Source organism: Asterias rubens, chromosome 8, assembly GCF_902459465.1.
Source record: "Asterias rubens chromosome 8, eAstRub1.3, whole genome shotgun sequence".
NCBI lineage: Eukaryota > Metazoa > Echinodermata > Asteroidea > Forcipulatida > Asteriidae > Asterias > Asterias rubens.
This window is the reverse complement of record NC_047069.1, coordinates 1,696,908-1,718,946: the sequence shown is the minus strand read 5'-3', so window position 1 is coordinate 1,718,946 and position 22,039 is coordinate 1,696,908. Positions and strand designations below refer to the sequence as shown.

Here is a 22,039-nt window from a genome sequence, read left to right as displayed (position 1 = left end):
TTTTACTTGCAGTGCTTTAAGACATCCAGATGTTAGTTTTTAAAGTAAACATTAATTTTAAGTAAATAGGAAGGAGGTATTGTGTCTTTTGTGGAAGTAAATCTGATGATCTTATCATTGTGCCAATTAATATTGTTTTAATTAAAGACGCTGGAGACCTCTGGTAATTGTCAAAGACCAGTCTTCTCACTTGCTGTATCTCAACATATGCATAAAATAACAAACCTGTGAAAATTTGAGCACAGTTGGTCGTAGAAGTTGCGAGATAATAATGAAAGAAAAACACCCTTGTCACACAAAGTTGTGTGCTTTCAGGTACTTGATTTCGAGACCTCAAATTCTAAATCTGAGGTCTTGTAATCAATCTCGTGGAAAATTACTTCTTTCTCAAAAAGCTCCCCATTACACGTTACCAAGTAAGGTTTTATGTTTATAATTATTTTTGAGTTATTACCAATAGTGTCCATGCACTGCCTTTAAACTGTGACAATGTTTGGACTTTGGGGAAATGTTGATGTTAAATATGAAATGGTGACGACTTATCATTTAATTAAGGTGTATAGAGTTTAAGTCTGCATGTTAATCAGAAGCCACCCTATATACACCAATTTTATCGCAAGAGCAAAAACTTAATCCTACTTGTTGCCAAAATATTCTCTCTGTAATTAAAATTCTACCTCAGTCACGCAGATGCTATAAACAAGTGCCTGGGGTCTTACCAAAATTGTGTTCTAAAGTCACGAAGTCTTGCTGTTGACTAATTACAATACAATAGCTATGAACGGAAATAAAAAAATTCTGCCACTATTTGTATTGGTTAACATGTTTAAGTTTGCATATTGAAAATTACTTGAGAATAAAAAAAACGATTTAAAAAGGGAGGGTATACAAGGCCTGATACTGCACGGAGGGAAGGCAAATACATCCATGCCCCTCGATAATTGCCTTGGTGCCCTTGCAATGCTCCAGTAGAAATTTACAATTCACTCATAGGGTGGTGCCCTTTACATGTGTACCTGGTAGGAGAACTTGCATTGGTGCCCTTGCCCTTTCAAAAACGAAGCATACAGGCCTGGTATTGTTTCCAATAGATGGATTGCAAATGTCATCATTGACCACCATTGCATGTGAAACATGCATGCGTGAAAAGCTATCATTGACTAAGAGTTGTGCGCAGTGCGTACACGCATGCACTTTTCCATTGTTTATCAACAAATATGGCAGTCACATCACCTGGCAACCCATCTATAGGCTTAATGCCCTCCTCCAATCCTCAATTGTGAAACTTCCTCAGATTGAAAATTAACCTTTTCTTTCCTCATTCTTCCAAGTCACAAAAGTTCTTACCGCCCACATATACTTCCTCTTGCCGAGAGGCTCATGTCGTTTTATAAAAAATCATAAATGTCACCCGGGGATAATTCTGTCTTCCCATCTGCAAACAATAGTGCATTGAAACATTATTAAAGGCACTGGACACTTTTGAAAATAATTGTTAGCATACAAACTTACTTGGTAACGAGCAATGGAGAGAGCTGTTGATAGTATAAAACATTGTGAGAAACGGCTCCCTCTGATGAGGTAACATGTTTTTGAGAAAGTAGTAATTTCTTACCTAAATATTTGAATAGAATTCGAGACCATGGCTGAGGTCTCGAATTCAAGCATCTGAAAGCATACAACTTGTGTAAAAAGTTTTTTTTTTTCATTATTCTCTCGCCACCTTGACGACCAATTTTCACTTGTTTGTTATTTTATGCATGTGTTATGATGTACCAAGTGAGAAGACTGGTCTTTGACAATTGTCAAAGGTGTCCAGTGCCTATAAAGGAACATTACAGAAGATGAGCATATACTGTTCGAACTGTCAAGACCACACCGGCTCTTCTCAGAGCCAACACTCACACAAAAGAGATGAACACATGGTTGTACCCCAAGTTTACTATTTATTTATAGTTTCTTCCTATGACAGAATTTAAACATTTGCTGGCAGTGTAATCACTTTATGTCATCCACAATATACATAAACTGACAAGCCTGTCAAAGTTTTATTACAATCGGCTGTCTGGGTCACGAGAAAATAGCGACAACACATTTTGCATGACATCGATTAAAAAATAATTAATTAAATGTTCACTGAGCGATAAACTCCAAATGGAAAATTAGTTTTATTTTTTTCTCATCTAATATGATATTTCTGATAGAAATATTTCAAGGGATGTTTTCTACTACAGGCCTGATGCCCTTCAGTAGAAATTTACAATTTCCTCATAGGGTGCCGTTTACCGAGGAGTAAATGCCTTGGTGCCCTTGCCCTTTCAAAAACTAAGCATACAGGCCTGCTACAATCATCATCATTAGACCGTGTATGTTTTATGTACATCTTTGATCTTAGACACTTGTTTTTCTTACCAATTTTGTAATGTTCCTTTAAACATTAAAGACACTGGACACTATTGGTAATTGTCAAAGACAAGTCTTCTCACTTGGTGTATCTCAACTTTTGCATAAAATAACAAACCTGTGAAAATTTGAGCTCAATTGGTCATCGAAGTTGCGAGACAAATATTGAAAGAAAAAACACCCTTGTCACACGAAGTTGTGTGCTTTCAGATGCTTGATTTCAAGACCTCAAATTCTAAACTTGAGAGGGAGCCTTTTCTCACAATGTTTTGTACTACCAACCTCTCCCCATTACTCATTACCATTTAAGTTGTTATGCTAATAATTATTGTGAGTAATAATAGTTACCAATAGTGCCCACTGCCTTTAATGCTGAGCTTTCTTTCCTCTGTACCTCTCCAGTCACAACAGTAAATCATCGGGATGGTTACCGCCTCCAACATGCTGGTCCCCAAAGGCTGATCTTCCGTATGGCTGGGAAGAAGCAGTCGATAAGAATGGAAAACGCTACTACATCAAGTAAGTATCCTCTCATCCTCTCACTTTAAAGGGACACGTTGCCTTGGATCGGGCAACTTAGCCTATGAAAAGCGTTTGAAAACCGTTTGTTATAAAAAGAAAGATGTTTTAAAAGTAGCGGTAATAATCCACACAAAAATACCTCGATGTTGCACGGTTTTCCTTATACGTCGTGAACTAACACTGCACGCCATGACTCTACCAAATGGCCGACCGTGTTAGTTCGCAAAATAAAAGGAAAATCATGCAATTTCAAGGCATATTTGTGTGGGTTATTATATTCTACTTTAATACATCTTTTTATGCTTTTTATAACAAACTGTTTCAAACACTTTTCTTAAACCACCTTGCCCAATCCAAGGCAAAATGTCCCTTTTAAGGGACGCTGCAATATTTGTTTCTTGACACAAGTTACAGACCTGGGCCCAATGTCATGGCTCTGCTTACTGTAAGCACAGAATCGACGCTTTATGGAAGCAGGGAATTCTGTGCTTACGGCAAGCGTATTTCACGGGTTAGCGGCGAATTTTGGCTTCTGCGCGTACGTACTTCACGTTACTAGGCATTCTACGCTTACAAGGCTAGCGCAGAAATTCGGCGCTGGTACTTCACGGAGGCAAGGAAGGCGATTACCTCCATGCCCCGGGTCATTGCCTTGGTGCCCTTGAAATTCTACAGTAGAAATTTACTAATTATACAGTAGAATAGTACTATTTCCTCATGTGCCCTTTACCAAGGAGAAGATATATGGGTGTCCTTGCCCTTTCAAAAACAAAGCATACAGGACAGTGGATAATACCTTCTAGAAACTTGAAGATAGTTGTTGGGGCGTAGGGGTTGAAAAAAACATATTATGTCTGGGATTTAAAGACGTTTGTATCTAAAGGTACTGGACACTATTGGTAATTACTCAAAATAAAAATTTACTTGGTAACAAGCAATGGAGAACTATTGATACCAAAGGTACATTATTCATGGCTTATTAAAATACTTTGCCTTAAAGCAAAGTATGGTACTTAACATGTTCTGTGTGCTATGAAGAATAAGATCAAGATTAAAGGCAGTGGACATTATTGGTAATTACTCAAAATAATTGTAAGCATAAAAACTTACTTGGTAACGAGCAATGGAGAACTGTTGGTAGTATAAAACATTGTAATGGCTCCTTCTGAAGAAACATAGTTTCTGAGAAAGAGGTTATTTCTTGCTCAAATATTTAGAGAATCTTAACAGGCTTGAAGCCTTGTTTTTAGTAATCTGAAAGCACACAAATTTATGCAACAAGGGTGGTTTTTATTCATTATTCTCTTGCAACTTAGTCGAAATGTTCACACGCTTTTCTTATTTTATGCATATTGTTGAGATACACCAAGTGAGATTGACAATTACCAAAGGTGTTCATTGCCTTTAAGGGTGTCACATTCATTGCAGTCTGTAGGGCGTGTAGTACCTAATGTAATGTATTGCAAATCTGTAAAGGTGTTGTTAAAGTCTCTGTGTGCCTTACTGTATGCGTTTGTGCATTTCAAAGTGTGTTAAAACTCTTAAAGGGGTCAAATATTTTTGAAGAGCTAATTTAAATCCATTTACAATAACAAAGACTATACGTTATACAATGATTCTTTAGTTTTAAGTTAGATGAAGGAAACAGTAAAAGCCTGCAGGGACAAAATATTCATCGTTTTTGAAAAATTCTTAAGGCCTGTGTGGAATAAACATCCGTTTGCTGAAATTGCTAATGACCTAGCGTTACGACCCAAGTGCTATGGTCAAAATTTGAGTATTTTGTTGTCATTTGGCCTTTAAGGGTCTCTCTGCTCCGAGTTCTTTCGCAAAAGCCAAACGACCGCACCACACGACACAATGTAACAGAAGCAGCCAAGTATAAAGAAGTGAAAATGGATAAAAGCAGTCATTTCTAAAACGCCGCATTTTGAGTTAATTTTAATTTCTGTGTCATATGAATATAATATTGGTTGGAGATCAGATGGCTTCGGAACGAGACAAATTGAAAACTGACTGAAACAAATTGAGTCATTTTTAGAAGGCGTTTCGTTTCAGAGAATTTCATTTTCCCCCACGAGACAGAACGGAGGTAAATTAAATCGGTGTACTCCAACCACCCACAGAGGAATGTCATCTGATGAAAACATCCATTCCCATACAGAGATGATTCCATTTAAGTGTATCATACTTACACTACATGTACATACAATCATTGATCATTCAAACATGTGCTATTTGCAGACATAAGAAATGAGACATTAAAAATTTGATATCTTTCCAAAAAGAAGAATTTACATTGCTCGCACAAGTTTAAAAGCACAACAAATATCAAAACCAGCATTACAAAAAAGGCAGATACAAATATTGCAAAAGAAACAATGCACAAGGATTAAGAATTAAATCCACAAATTATGAAAATTATTGTTATTGAAAATATGCAGAGAATTATTAAAAGTTTATGAACAAGCACTCATATTTTATGCAATGTTAAACTTAATAACCATAGAGACAAAAGAGTGAAGATGGCGGGTAGTGCGAGCAGCTGGCAATCTCATTGGTCATTTAACTTTATAAAGGAATAGAAATTAAGAAACCATCCCTAAGTTACCCACTCCTTTTCAAGGCGGGGACCCTAAACGTTTTTATTATTATTTGGCATTCAAGCAGTCCCGACATGGCTTGACACAAATTCTGAGAGTAGCATATTGAAAGCAAGCAAGCCTTGAGAGTCAAAGAATCAATTAGTGTGAATACTCTATAGTGTGGTACTTATTAACAACCCTGGTGATCTTCCCATTGTATAGCTGCTAACAAATTACTCTCCTTACATCACGCTGTGTCGAAGCAAGCATGACAAGTCAACAGATTCAACCTTTCAGTAAAATTATATTTTCCTTGAGCGCCTGCGACAAGGTCATATCGCTAAAGGGAAGGTACACGTTTGGTAATTACTCAAACCAAATATTAACTTAAAAACTGACTTGGTAATGAGCATTGGAGAGCTGTTGATAGTATAAAACATTGTGAGAAATGACTCCCTCTGAAGTAACATCGTTTTTGAGAAAGAGGTAATTTCTCACTAAAATAATAAAAGACTTCTAGCCAGAAGTCTTATAATCCTATCTGAAAGCACACAAGTTTGCCAGCAAGGGTGTTTTTTCTCATCATTTTTCTGCGACTTTGATGACCAATTGAGCCCAAATTTTCACAGGCTTGTGATGGGATACACCAAGTGAGAACACTGGTCTTTGACAATCCAAACGTGTACAGTGCCTTTAATGCGCTCAGATATTACTTGCTCAGTATCAAGAAAAAAAGCTGTGGCTGATATGAGATGTTACTTCAGATAATGAAATTTGTATAATTTTCCAACTGTAGGAAATTGTTTTAAGGTATTGAGACACCAATGTTGGATGTACAGGTATGCTTATTTTATGCTTATTTTATGTTATTTCGGAGCGTAAGACGTTACTTCAGTTCATGACCTTAATTGAAAATTTCTCACTGTAGAAAATTTATTTAATGTACTGGTACAACAATGTTTGTGTTATATTGGAATGCAAGTTAAAAATAGTCCTATTATTATGACATTATTATGTCCTATTTCTGAAGGATCTGAAGTGTCGCGACTTTTTCTCACATTGATATTTGCATTTGCTAGCGCCCTCTGTTGAAATGCCAATACATCAAAGTAACAAGATCAGCGACCAGTGTACACTGGTCCCCTTTACAGGTGTTGTTTTATGTATACACATGTACATTGGAATTAACTGCGAATCTCCTAAACCATGATGAAGGCCATGTGAAATAATGGATGTCTGATAATGAGTGGGCAGGTTTCTGGTGTAACTCACAAGCCTCGAAGTGTGACGTCAGACGTTTAGGCTATGACCAGCTGACGAGTGTTGAACCCTTGATTTCTGATCACAAAGTGTTTGCATGCATTCAATTTTAAATTGGCTTCATTACCGCCCAAAACGGTTTATTCAGTTTGAACTTGAAGGCCAAATTATAGTACAAGATCTCTGTGGTTGTAATAAAAATGCAGCACTGTCGGCAAACGGTTCAAAGTAGAAACAATCTCGTGGTCAGCATTGGGCTAGGTGTAGTTGTAGTGGCAGCGAGCCAGCAACGCCTTTTGATGTAGTATTACAGTCTAATCTAGTCTTTAATTTGCCGAATAGCTGGATTTTGACAGCAATTGTGTCCAACTTGATACCTTTTTGAGATCGGGGTGATCAACATGGTCTTCGCAAGGTCGCAATGTGTTTTCCTGATTCCTGTTTTATTTTGACGAAAAAGCGCGCTCACTCCCCCCATACAAAGAATGCAGTAAGGCAATAAAAGAGTGGAACGAAGTATTGAACAATTGTTTTAGAACCGGCAGAGTCGTGGCCATGCGAAAAAGGACAAGAGCCGAAGGCGTAAACATTTTGAAAAAGCTATCCACAATTTGTTGTAAATTTTCAGTGCTTGTCACATTCTCATGCTCTATTCATGAAGTGTCAAAATGCAAGCGTCGCTCGACCGCTTCGCTTTTGCAGGCATGCACTAGTAATTGCACATTTGTTACCGATGTATATATTTCATGAGGTGAAAATTTGCGCCAAACGTAAAACTTGCGCCCCAGGCCTTTTGCTTTAAATCACATGTTTAAACACCCCCACGTGACATACTCTCCGCCGATAGGAATAGCGGAACTGTATTGGCTGTTATGAATGTATACTAATGATATACTATTTTGTTTGATGTATTTGTTCTAGTCATGTAACCTGTACTACAACAAGGGAAGATCCATACGATGTTGATGATATCCCACCAGTAGAGAGAGATGTGACATTACTCAGGGATCTAGCCCTGGGGTTTGGCTTCATTGCAGGCAGTGAGAAACCAGTTGTCGTCAGGTCCGTCACCGAGGGTGAGTTATTTATTTTCCCCCTTCCCCCTTTCAGGTTTTGTTTTATTTGTAAGGATTTTTTCCTTTTTTGTAAGGGTGAAGGTATAGAAAATTGGCTGGGACTACTACTTTAGCTTATAGGGTCACTATTAACTGATTTCTGCTGAATGGTTTCTTAAATTGGTCTCAACGTTTCGACTAGCTTGCTATAGTCGTCATATATTTTTCATATATTTATTTTAAATGTTTTTTGTTGTTTGTATGAGATAAGTTCTTGAACAGAAAGGGCGTTAGCCTTCCCTGGCTCCCAACCTACCCCTACCATCTTATGTCCCCACAGAGTTGCGGCTTAACAGGCTGATTACAGTCTTGAGTTTGTTAGCATTATGAATTTAACGATGTGGGAAAAGTCTAGACAGTTACCATGGTAACTCTTACATTTCACACAAAACTTCCTGTGTGAGGGCAGCCAGTAAAGTGAAGTACAGTGACCGTTTGTATGTTAACTAGGCCTATTGCTTGCTTGTCTTGACATTGTCTTTTTTTAAAAATTCATTGAATAATTTATAAAAAGTGGCCAGAAGTTTGAATGGTCACAAGTTTGTGAAGTTGGTGACTTCTGGTGACAGTCAAAAAGTCAATCCAGATTGGCCACGTACAGTACCTTCGAGGCAGTGGACACTATTGGTAATTACTCAAAATAATTAGTAGCAGAAAACTTTACTAGATAACGAGTAATGGGGAGCTGTTCATAGTATAATACATTGTGAGAAACGGCTCCCTCTGAAGTAACATAGTTTTCGAGAAAGAAGTAGTTTTCCAGGAAATAGATTTTGAATTTGAGGTCTCAAAATCAAGCATCTGAAAGCACACAACTTTGTGTGACAAGGGTGTTTTTTCTTTCATTATTATCTCACAACTTCGACGACCGATTGAGTTCAGATTTTTGTTATTTTATGAATGTTGAGATACACAAAGTGAGAAGACTGGTCTTTCACAACCAATAGTGTCCAGAGTCTTTAAACATAAAGATACCACAGCTATTTTAAAGTTACATGTACGACAGTTGAAAAAAATCCAAAAGCAGATGTTGTTAAATTGACATTACACACTTTTGACAACTCCTTGCAGATTGTTGCCAAAAATATGTCTAGTGTAAAACATTTCAAGTAGGGGTGCTAGGTTCCTTTTGTCCAGTTTGTTTCCTTTTTTTACTATTCCCTCAGCATGAAAGGCTTGTGAAGTCACTGCATTATGTTCAACATGTCTAGTATTGTGTAGTGGGAAGTTGTTTCCTTAAAAGATTTTGAGATCAAGTTACATCCATTTTCATTATCAAGAATTCAATTCCGTGTTTTGGGTATTTGTTGTAATGGATACCTACATTCTTAGGATCTTTAGCTTAAGAGGATACAGATGCAATCTATGTAACATTACCTGTGATATCTCACTCAAAAGGCACACACTGAAAGTACTTCATCATGTTCATAATACTCTAATACACAAAATATCAGCTGACTGCTGTTTGATGTTGAACAAATAACGGCTTGATAAAGTACATTATAATACAAGGAATCTGTTTGTTTTTTAACTAAACCAGCAGCGGGCATGCCGCCAATCACCAATGATTACAGAAAAGGATAATACACAAAAAGATTCATATAATGTAGCCTGTGAATATGTATGTACATAGTTAACAATTAAATAGAGACATCAAATAGATATTAAATAGCTACTGGAAAACATGGTAAAGTCAAATTATGATATTCAGAGAAATAATACCAGGTTAAAACACAGTGCAAAAACAAGGAATTTGAAATAGTTAGCGGTAAAGTAAAACTGAGATATTCAAAAATAATGTCTGACTGCTGTTTGATGTGGACAACGAAATAATGCCAGGCTAAAACACATTGCATTACAAGGAATCTGATTGCATTGTTTTAGATGAGGTATGAAATAGTTACCTGTAAAGTGAAACTGATATTCAAAACTATCAGCTGACTGCTGTTTGATGTGGACAGAGAAATAATGCCAGGTTAAAAGACATTGCAATACAAGGAGTCTGATATCATGGTTTAAGATGGGGTAAGAAATAGTTACCTGTAAAGTGAAACTGATATTCATAAGATATCATTATTGAGGAGATAAGCATTTTGATGCTTTATTTATATGCTTTATGATAACAAGACTTGATTTATGAGAAGAATAAGATTTTAAACCAGATGTTGTGGGTGACGCCATTTTTAAAGACAGTGGACACTATTCGTAATTACTCAAAATAATTATTATCATAAAACCTTTCTTGATTACGAGTAATGGGGAGAGGTTGATAGTATAAAACATTGCGAGAAACAGCTCCCTCTGAAGTGAAGTAGTTTTCGAGAAAGAATTTATTTTATACAAATTTGATTTCAAGACCTCAGATTTAAAATCAATGATCTGAAAGCACACAACTTCGTGTGACCATGGTGCGACAAGGGTGTTTTTTCTTTCATTAATATCTCGCAACTTCAATGACCGATTGAGCTCAATTTTCACAGGTTTGTAATTTTGTATGCATAAATGTTGAGATACACCGAGTGAGAAGACTAGTCTTTGACAATTACCAATAAAGGCACCGGACATCTTTGGTAATTGTCACAAACTAGTGTTCTCACTTGATGTATCCCAACATGCATAAAAAATAACAAATCTGTGATAATTTGAAAAACACCCTTGTTGCACACATTTGTGTGCTTTCAGAAGTCTAATAAAAGGCTTCAGGCCTGAAGTCTTTTATTATTTGATTGAATGAGAAATTACCTCTTTCTCAAAAACTATAAGTTACTTCAGATGGAGTCGTTTCTCACAATGTTTTATACTATCAACAGCTCTCATTGCTCGATATTAAAGGAACATTGCAGAATTGGTTTTGCTGTCAGTGTAAGCACTTTATGTAATCCACCATATACATGAACTGACAAACATGTAGAAGTTCAAGATCGATCGGCCATCTGGGTCACAAGAGAATTGTGAAAAACCGATTAAAAATCGATGCCAAAACAAAACTGAGTAAAACGCTCACTGAGCGATAAACTCCAAACGAGAAATTAGATTATTTATTTCTCATCAAATATGAAATTTCAAACAAAAATGTTTCAAGGGATATTTTCTTCTATCATCATTATTAGACCGTGTAAGTTTTATGTAAATCTGTGATCTTCATGATTTTTGTTTCTTACCAATTCTGTAACGTTCCTCTAAGCTAACAATTATTTTGAGTTATCACCAATATTGTCCAGTGCATATAAACAGGGTTTAGGACTGGCAATTATTTGTAAACTATTTATCAATTATAACTGAAAGCTTAAGTAGCATTGAGGACCCCCTACTTAGCATTGATTATAACGACTGAATGTAAATGCTTTTCCTCATAAATATGGAATCTCCTAGTTCGACAGCAATGTACTCATTCACTATAGTTGATTAAATGGTGACTTGGGTCGATTTAACAAAGAGTTAGGACTACATGTAGTCTTAGCTTAGGAACTAGTCCTAGGAGATGATAAAAACTTAAGGCTAGTCCTAATTAAGGCTAGTCCTAACTTAAGGCTAGTCCTAGTCCTAGAATAGTCTTAACTTTTTGTTAAATCCACCTCAGGTGTTTTTATTAAATCTGTAAAACTAGAGGATGGAAATGAATTAAATTTCCCCAAGACATGGATGTAATCATAGAGCAAGGACAGAAATATGTCATGACTTGCAGAAAAAACAACACATTACACAATGGTATGACAGATTGTAATTGTCTACTGCTGCCAGCAGTTTCAACAAATCTATGATTAATTGGTTAAACACACTCTTGCAGTGTTGTAGCTAGACCAATTTTAGTGCTGGGCTCCAAATCCAGTTTAGTCCATCAAGGGCGTGTGGTTCAACAAAAGTATTCACGCTTAGATATGGGGCCATCATTACTGAAGTGCAATTTGGGGGTATTCTGTGCTGGGCAACAGAGAGTATTTTGCTCAGAGTAAACTCTCCCCAATACTTGTAACCAAGTAAGGTTTTATGATAATAGTTATTTTGAGTAATTACTAATAGTATCCACTGCCTTTAATATTGTGTGACCAGCATTAGCAAACAACTCTAATTATTAAGTGATTTAACTGTCATTCAGTTTGTCTTTTAAGCTCACTGTTTTATTATTTTCTGTAAAAGAAAGCAGAGTACTTGTAAATACGATTAGGGATTTTTGTTTACCTGGCTGGTTGACCTGGTTGACCTGGTAACGAGTGACACGTGCAAATTTACTTGCACCAGGGACCAATTTCATGGAACTGCTTACAAAACACTAGGATTAATCCTATCTCCAGTTAGGCAAGTAACCTGTTCTAACTTGGGATGGGTTCAAGGCGTCCTACACCTTTGGACACAGAATTTAACTCGTTTTAATTACTAAGATTAATCCTAAGGTACGAAAAGTTTGGTGAAAATTTACGATTAGTGGGTTTGAGTCCCAATCATGGCACTTGTAATACTTAACAATAAATACTTTGTCCTTCGGATGGGACATCACAGTAAGCACTTAATGTTTTTTTTCTTTCATTTTGTCAATTGTATTAGAGGTGAAGGATCAATATTCTTTACAGCATAGTGCTAATATCCTTCGCTTAGGCCTGTTGATTACAGTTACAATAGGTCAGCTTCAGCTTTTTCCCTTTTGTTTGTTTGCTTGTTTAGTCTTTTGTTTTTTGTGGTGTTAAAGGCAAATAATCAATATGTGTGCCTAGTGTGCCTTTGTATGCCTGTTGCCATTAAGCCCCAATGGATTACAAGCAATAACGTTAACAACAGGTTAGCAGCTTGAACACAGAATGCAGGCTGGCAGTCGACCAACAGAATTTCAGCTTGGCCCAGAACATTTGTATTATTATTAAGTATTATTTATACAGGGTACATCCCCATCTAGTGTCACTTACACTGTTCTCCTCGAGGGCCCTTTGGAAAAAGCAATACACAGAACAAGGGAGAAACAAATATATAGAACATCAGGGCTGTATGCTTCGTTTTTGAAAGGGCAAGGGCACCAATTCATTTTCTTCTTGGTAAAGGGCACCCTATGATGAAATTGCAAATTTGTACTGGAGCATTTTAAGGGCACCAAGGCAATGACCAGGGGACACAGAGGCAATCGCCTTCGTTGCCTCTGTGAAGTATCAGGCCTTGAACATACCTCTTAAAGCAACAACAGCACTCTATACCATCATGAACAAAAGCAGAGAAAACAAAGCAAAAAAATAAAGAAACCGAAAATAGATCAATGACTGTAAACACAAGTAAATGTACTTTGATCAACGTTACGCCTGGTTTTCTGTAAAATTCATTCACAGTGGTTATTAATATTATGTATTTAGTATCATTTATTTAGAAACATATTTTGGAGTTGACCTTTAAGGCGACTCAGTTTTTAAAAGAAGAAGAGACTGTTATGTAATGAACATCACCCATAAAATAATTTAGAACCTTGAAATAAGGAGGAATTATAAACAGAGGGAGGAGTGCAGCCAAGTTGTGGAATTTCTGGCAAAAGGGGGGGGGGGTCATGAAATTGGGCTCAGTTATGAACATTGCTTTCACTGTTTCTCTTTCTTTATTTTGTTTTTAGAATGAAGTAAAACAAATAATATAAATAATCATAGCAATCATACTAATGTAAATGGAAGGTTTGTGTAGATGATGTGACCTATGTTTACATTCAAACCGCCCTCTGTTGACAAAACACTGTATACGTCATGTTTCGTCGGGCAAAAAGACGCATAGGCTATAGTCATGGTAAGACTGCGTACACTTTCTAGCTGGCTGCCAAAACACAGAGGTTTTGCCCGACAGTATGTGCGCCAATCATGTTATGGTTTTTGAGTGACGTCAGAGGTCACATCGTCTATGTTAAATGTAGGTAACAAGTGACTTTTAAAGGACAACATGTAAAGCATCTTAATTGTTTTGCATTCAAACACAGCTCCCTCATGTTATACCCATGATGGTTGAGTACTAGACTGTATTTCCACTGTGTCAATTTAAACTTATGAAGATTTCTTGCATTTATTTACTTGACAGGAGGTCCTTCTGTTGGGAAGCTTCTACCAGGCGATATGGTCATTAGATTGAATGGAGAAGATGTCAAGATGAAAGACGGACCGTACATCATTGAAAGAATAAGGTGGGAATTATAGAACTAAGACACTCTGCATCAATATGTTTGAATCTTTCCCACAGATTTGGGAAAGATTTGGGACTTTCTAAGTCCTGTCTTAGGCCGTTCTAACTTCGGGTATTGCACTTTGATAACCTTACACAAAACATACAGCCTTTTAGAAAGTTAGTGTAAATTCAAAAAGGGTGCATTTGCGTCAAATGCTGATTGACATTGCTTGAAGTCTGCTTGAAGATAAGGAAATGCCTTGGAATACAGAAATATACAGCGCATCTGCATCCCACAATGACGCAGAAGCGCTATATTTTTCCTTTTTACACTCGTGCTTGTGTGATAACTTTTATTTTCTTGAATTTGACAGTATTTTAGACATAATTTCTCATGTTGAATGTAACTTGTTTAAACCTTATAATCAGTGAGTTTGAAGACTTTTAGAACTGATAATTAATCTTGATAATTATCAACAGTGTATTTTTTCTGACCTATGACAAGCAAGTGTTAATACTGCTTTATAGCTACAGCCATTTGTGTGTGAAGTAAATGCAGATTTGTCTGCAGATTACTGAGGCACAGTCATTAAATCCTGCTCTTCTGGGGTCAGATACATGTCTGGTGATTTCAACATGTCCTTGAGAAATATATTAGAGGCTAGAGGGGTTTTGGAAATGGCGCCCATCATGCAAATTAGTCGCAATAACGTGTAGATCCCCCAGATGAGATCCCTCCTTCCTGGCTGGCTTCAAATACATTCCCACAAATCTGTCGCAATTTCCTAAAATGCTTTGATGGTCTCTGAAAACAAAGATTAACGAAAGATTTGGATGAATTTGTTTCAATTTCACTGAAAAACAAAATAGAGACAGGGATACTTTGGATGAAAAACATGTCCTTTCAATTTGTTAAACCACAATAAAATATAGAAAGATTAACAAAAGAGAAGACTTGGATGAAGTTGTTTCAATTTGTGAAACTTATTCTCAAAATTGGAAGGGCACTTTCATTGTTTGAAAAAAACAAAATAGAGACTGGGATCATTTTAATGAAAAAACATGTACTTTGATGAATTTGTTACAATTTGTGAAACTACTTCTCAAAATTGGAAGGACAATTTCAGTGCTTGGAAATCAAACTAGAGACAGGGATCATTTTGATGGAAAACATGTTCTATGATCTTGTTAAACCACTAAAAAGAAAGATTTAAGATAAATATAGGAAGCATTCAAAGGTTAAGTTTGAAAATTTCAATTTGTTAAAACCTTATTTTAGAGAAAGGATCCCGGGGGTTTCAGAGAGGGAGATAATAGAGAAAGTATTGGATGTTGTGAAATAAATGAAGAATGACTTGCTTTTATCTGATGATTGATATGCGTCTCAGTGAGAAGGTAGCCCAAGGTCGTATGAGAGATTGACAGAGAGATGGGGGAATTAATACTGACAATGCAAAGATTGTAAGGGGGAAATGTGAATATGGCATTTTGATAGACTGTTGTCATTGCATACATGCATGCTAGTTCGTGGAAGCAATGAAGGCAATTGCCTCTATGCCTCCTGGTCATTGCCTTGGTCCCCTCCTTGAAATGTTCCAGTAAAAAATTACAAGTTGCTCACAAGGTGCCTGTCGAAAACGAAACATAGGCCTACAGGCCTTAGCTCGTGTAAAGAGAAAGCTTTTGATATGTCCCAAAAAGTATTTGGGGGCCAACAGGGTCCACTGTGTTCAGGTCACAGAGAACTTTGTGAGCAATGTCCTTACAAAAATACCTGTAAAGCTTGCCGCAAGATTGTGGCAAGATTGCAGATCGCTTGTATTGTTTGAAATATGTAATTTGGGGTAAGCTTGCAAGCAACCTTTTATGGTTTCATACTATTGCAAATAATTGCAAGCTTACCATTCCCTACATTTAGGAGTAAGCTGCTTAGTTTCCGCAGAGTGGAACAAAATGCTGTTTTATTTACATACTTTTTTACTGGTTCAATGCTTTAAAGGCAATTCATAAATACCCCAGACAGTTCTCTACTCTTATTGGTGGAGAGCGCGTCACAGGGGGGTGTTTAAACAGTTGATAATGACCAGTGTTTATAACCGGCTGGCTTCCACGTGTCAGGTGCACAAGATTATCACACGGAACGCAATTCATAGCTATTAGTAACAGCGCGTAATCTACTTCTAAGTGGGCGTGCGTACACACAACCCACGCGCAACAGACTCTTCACAAAGTTTTTGAAAACAAATATTTCAAACCTCGAATTTTCAACTGTCAAAGTGTCTGTAATTGTATTTTTTTTACAATTTTTAACAAAAGGGCATTTATGAATAGGAACAAAATAGTAGTGACTCGTTCTTAAACGTCCGTTTAAAACCTTGCAGGGTCATTGCCATGCACTAAAGGCCTTCGTCTCGGGCCTTTATCACACGGCAATTTCGACCCTGCCGGTTTTAAACGGCCGTGTAAGAACTCGTCGCTACCCTCTTATCCCTCCTGCTAGCTTGCAGAGAGCCTTGCAAGCAGCCTTGTATGGTTATACCCTATAGAACAAAATGGTATTCCCGATGGTATCCCAAGGGTGGGATCCAACTGGGATCCACCTGTAACCCGGCGGGATTTGGGAGGAGGGGAACTTGCAGGAAAATTCAGCGTGATTTGGTTGGATGAGTTCTGTTTTAACTTCATCAATTAACACAATATTTCTTTCTTTATTAGTCACTCTGGTTCATTCTTTCCAAAAACAAGTGCTAATATAATCCCATTCACCATTGTACAATCTTTCTAACAATTACACAATCTTTACTAAACCTTTGCACGTTTATTTTTCCAGACAATCCTCAGAGACCATCCGACTGACAGTTATCCAACCTTACATTGATAAGACAGGACTCAAGTCATCGTTTCTCAGCGCTAACAAGAAACAGAAACTCAAATCTAAACCATCCAAGGTCCGCTTTGCTGATAATGTAAAAGCAGCAGCAGTGGCTCCGGTAAGTTATTATAGTTTTAAAGCTCTTCTTTGTGTATGTTTATTACATGTATCTCATAAGTTTTAATTGTCATTAGTTTTGAGAGTGATAGCCAAATTGTATTCCATCCCTTTAAAGGCACTGGACACTATTGGTAATCACAGTAGCATAAAAACTTACTTGTTAACGATCAATGGAGAGCTGTTGAGAAACGGCTCCCTCTGAAGTAACATAGTTTTCGAGAAAGAAGTAATTTTCCACTGAAATATTTGAATTTGATTTCGAGACCTCAGAATTAGATTTTAAATTCTCAAGATTAAGCATCTGGAAGCACACAACTTCTTGTGACAAGAGTTGTTTTTATCTTTCATTATTATCTTGCAACTTCGACGTCCAATTACAACCAAATTTTCACAAGTTTTTCTTTTAGCATATTGAGATACACCAACATGACCAAGTGAGACGACTGGTCTTTGACAATTACCAAAGGTGTCCAGTGTCTTTAAGATTTATTGTCATCAGTTTTAAGAGTGATTTCCAAAGTCCTATTCCTTTCCTTTAAGAAAACTTAGGCCTGTGTTTTCTCAGGATTTTTTCCTTATTTCATGATTTTTCAAAACCTTAAGCCTGGTTCATACTTTCTACAGATGCTAATGCTATGTGAATGTTGTCGTTACAAATTCGCAACAAATAATTTGGCAGAGTAGAGATGTGCTCAACTTCTGTACAACATTCAAACAGAACTGTGACGTTAAAATTTGCTTTGCATTCGCAGGAAGTATGAACTGGGCTAATATACATCAGTGATGTGCATATGTATGAAAAATATGTAATTTAATTTGTTTCCATTATAGGGAAAGTCCCCACCCAGCCTTGTCTACTTACCGAGTGTGCTTAAAGTGTACCTGGAGAATGGACAGACGAAATCCTTCAAGTATGATAACAAGACGTCAGTCAAGGTAAGTGATGAGGGAAGGGGAGTTTTAAAGCTGAGTCTTATTATAATAAAATATTACACAAAGGCGAGTGGCATACAGAAAAATATAACAATTCGGCATCCCATATACAACGAGGTTGAGGGACGCATAGAAGTTATATATTCTTCAAGCAAACTTCTGAGTTTTGTAGACCGTTTTGTATGCTTTATATCAGTACCTTTAATGTCACCTAATGAGGACTGCATAACTTCCCTTCTTTTAATTTGTCACTGCACCATGAGCATCTAAAGTTGGATACCTACACAGTATTAATGTCTATTTTTATTTAAATGTAATATCAATGGCTAAATGGCTTATAAATATAGGATTCGAACTACCTCTAGCTCACGGGCAATCTCGGTGGGCTAGTTGGTAAGACACTGCTTTAGAATGGACCCTTCCCATGAAATATGCTAATCACATTCACGCATGCGTACAGATCCTGTTGGTTGGCAAACGCCATAGAGTTGTGCACTAAGCAGGCACCCATTAGCTGTGTACAAAACAGCGCGATGTTCCTTCATTTTGCCAACCAAAACGTTAGTGCGCCTGCGCTATGTGCAATTTACATATTTCATGGGAAGGGTCTATTGCATGGTTGCAGGGGCCATTTTCATAGAGCTGCTTAAGCAACAAATTTGCTTAAGCACGAAAATAGCTCGCTTATTTTTCACATGTTACTGGCAAAAATGTCATGCCATATACATTGCTTGTGACTGGTTTTTAGCTGTTGTTTACTTAGCATAACAATTGAGTGGAGTCTTGGCCGGTAATCTGATTTTACAAAGCAAAGATTTTTTTGCTTAAGCAATTTTTTTATGCTTAAGCAGCTCTATGAAATTGGGCCCAGGTTCGAATCCCACCCAAGTAATATGCCTGTGATTTTTTTTACAGAACTTTGGGAAGTACGGAGTAACAGTGCTATTACACACATAGGTGTAAGGGTATAACTAAAATTAGTAGGCTTTATACAGTGTTGAATTCCTCAAAAGCAAAGGCAGGGCGTTGGTTTGGATTCTTGGGATGCCACATTTATTATCATAACGATTTTCTTCAAACTCAATTGAACTATATTAAAAAAGTATACAAGAAAGGAAAATGGGTTATTTAATAAGAAATGCCTGCCTTGTATTGTAGAGCATATATGTCTAAGGATTTTGCAGAAGTAGGTCTTCTTGTTCACTGCTATACCAAGTAAAAAAACATGTTATTCGTTCCGGCCCGCTCTTATGATATTGTGTATTAAACACAGCCAACCATGGCTATCTGTTTAATGATTTGCATTGATGGTTTTCCAAGCATCAACCATCTGAAAGCACACAACTTCGTGTGACATGGGTGTTTTTTCTTTCATTATTATCTCGCAACTTCGATGACCAATTGAGTTACAATTTCCACAGGTTTGTTATTTTGTGCATATGTTGAGAAGACACCGAGTGAGAAGACTGGTCTTAACAATTACCAAAGGTGTCCAGTGTCTTTAAACATTTCAAATGATAAATCATACCTTAGATCATTTTATAATGCCTGTTAAAAGGTTGTATACCTTTCACTTTGGTTGAATGATGACCTGGTATGATACGGTTCCTTTTGTAGAGAAACTTTGTCTTGCATATTAAATTGATTTTGGCTTGAATACAATTAGCTTTCAACTGTGGCCTTGAGATTACACATCAAGCCATGGTAGTCTCTTATTCATACTCCAATGCAAACTCATGTAGCTTGTAATTGAATTAAAGACATCATTACAGACTAGTTTCATCTCGTTATTGTTGGTAATCATTGACTCAGAAACCACTCAAGCGTGTGCGAATCCTTTGATATTCACCGACTACATTGAGCTTGGGGCCTTCGATTTTAGTGAAAGCTTGCTTGAGTGAGCAAATGAGTTTATGATATGTCAGTTGCGTGGAAAACTTTGCTTAGGGCATGAAGAACGAAATGTCTTTGAAGTAGTCAGGAATGATGTAGTAAGCGGACTTTAGCTTGAGGCATAATGGTAATGTATGTTTGTATTCATACACAACTAGATGATATTTACATAATTCAAATAATAAGTCGGCTTCAAAGACCAAGTAGTCTTGAAATGACTGAAATGATTTCTATAGAGAAAGAGAAAGTGTTTTATACAATTATGTAGGGACAAAGGGAATGATTAAAGAGGAATGTGCAATATAGATTGTACAAGTTTCACTCATGTTCATACATGTTTAAGTGCACAAGTTTGTTTCCTTCATTCATTGTGGGAGGGACCAAAGCCGTCCCCAAAATGTTTGAATATTCTCAAAACTTAAACGGACTTGATAACCTTAGTATTTTATCTTTATACTGTAGCTATTGCAATGCAAACTGACCATGGCAATCTTATGTTACAAACGTTTCCTTTGTAAATTATTTTGATTCGAGTACATGCTCTTATTTTTGAAAGAGAGATAGATTCATTCATTTCCTTTAAAGGCAGTGGACACTATTGGTAATTACTCAAAATAATTATGAGCATAAAACCTTACTTGGTGAAGAGCAATGGGACGAGGTCGATGGTATAAAAAAATTGTGAGAAACGGCTCCCTCTGAAGTGACATAGTTTTTGAGAAAGAAGTAATTTTCCACGAATTTGATTTCGAGACCTCAGATTTAGAACTTGAGGTCTCGAAATCAACCATTTAAACACATACAACTTCGTGTGGCAAGGTTTTTTTTCTTCTTTCATTATAATCTCGCAACTGAGCTCAAATTTTCACAGGTTTGTTATTTTATGCATATGTTGAGATTGACCAAGTGAGAACACTGGTCTTTGACAATTACCAATAGTGTCCAGGGTCTTTAATCATCAATGATATACTTTTTCTTTTGGCAAAAAAGGAATAACATGCATTGTTACATGTAGTTCTTACTATAGTTTATGTAATTGATCTTCTCATTGTGAAATCAGCGGGTAGCTTTATAGGATTCGAACCCACAGCCTTGTGATAGCAAGTTCTGCAGTCTAACCACTGGACCACGGTGACCAACATAACATGGAAAGTTTCCCAAAGATAAAGCTAAATATGTTTTCCTTTTGTGTGTCTTCGTTTACAGGAGGTCTTGAAGAACTTGAAGGAGAAACTGGACCTAAAGAGCATTGAACATTTCTCTCTAGTTGTTCAAACCATGGATGACTCCACAAAGCCTAACAAGTTTACAATACTGCAAGAAGATGAAACACTTACACAGGTATGCCTTCTATTTCATCTTAATTTCTTAATGTTTTCATGGGGGTTATCTTGAAACAACTATGCAATTTCCTTTTCTAACAAACCATGGCAATAGCTGTGTGAAGCACAAACTAATTAAAGGGAAAGTGCACCTTTGGTTTTTGGAACCGTTTGATTGTTTCAATCCTATTTAAATGTAGATACTTACAATGAAGCTTACATTTAACGGGTCTATGTACTTCTTGTAGGACAAAAAACACAATGTCCACAGATTTACATTAAACTTACACAGTTTGAAGATAATGATAGTAGAAAGCTTCCCTGAAAATATTACTTGCTGAGGTGCTGTAGTTTTTGGGAAATGAGTAAAACAATGTCATGAAAATAACTTTTGTCTCATTGATCATGAGACGCAAATTATTTTAGCATATAAAAACGTATTTTCATGACATTGTTTTACTAATTTCTCAAAAACTACAGCCCCTCAGCAACTACTATGTTTTAAGGTACGCTTTCTACTATCATTATCTTCATCTGTAAGTTTAATGTAAATCTGTGGACATTGTGTTTTGTGTTACAAAAAGTACCCAAATCCTTCAAACATTTTCATTTCAAAAGGTAGTCCTATTTTTGACATTTCACCAAAAATCTGGAGCGAATGTTTCTCAGATTCAAATTTTGAGACATAAAAACTTATACCTTTTTACATACGCACATTACTTGTTTTACATACACAAAGTGAATTGTTTCTCAAAATGCAAAACCTTCGTCTGGGTGATGATTCTAATGGAAGTAAATTATGATTCAATGTTTGACACGGTCGCAACATGAATCGGAACAAAATGATTTCAAATGACAAAGCACTGGACACCTTTGGTAATTCCATTGTCAAAG

General features: G+C 36.7%; 1 protein-coding gene across 1 annotated transcript in view; it reads left to right on the top strand.

The window, feature by feature from the left end:
- The window catches only part of LOC117293338, a 55,320-nt gene that overhangs the window by 17,026 nt on the left and 16,255 nt on the right, over window positions 1-22,039 (top strand). The window contains exons 3-8 of the mRNA XM_033775623.1: window positions 2,806-2,922; window positions 7,692-7,846; window positions 13,922-14,024; window positions 16,836-16,995; window positions 17,829-17,933; window positions 21,030-21,164. Of these exons, the coding sequence (XP_033631514.1) occupies window positions 2,806-2,922; window positions 7,692-7,846; window positions 13,922-14,024; window positions 16,836-16,995; window positions 17,829-17,933; window positions 21,030-21,164 (775 nt within the window). The remainder of the gene's footprint in view (window positions 1-2,805; window positions 2,923-7,691; window positions 7,847-13,921; window positions 14,025-16,835; window positions 16,996-17,828; window positions 17,934-21,029; window positions 21,165-22,039) is intronic.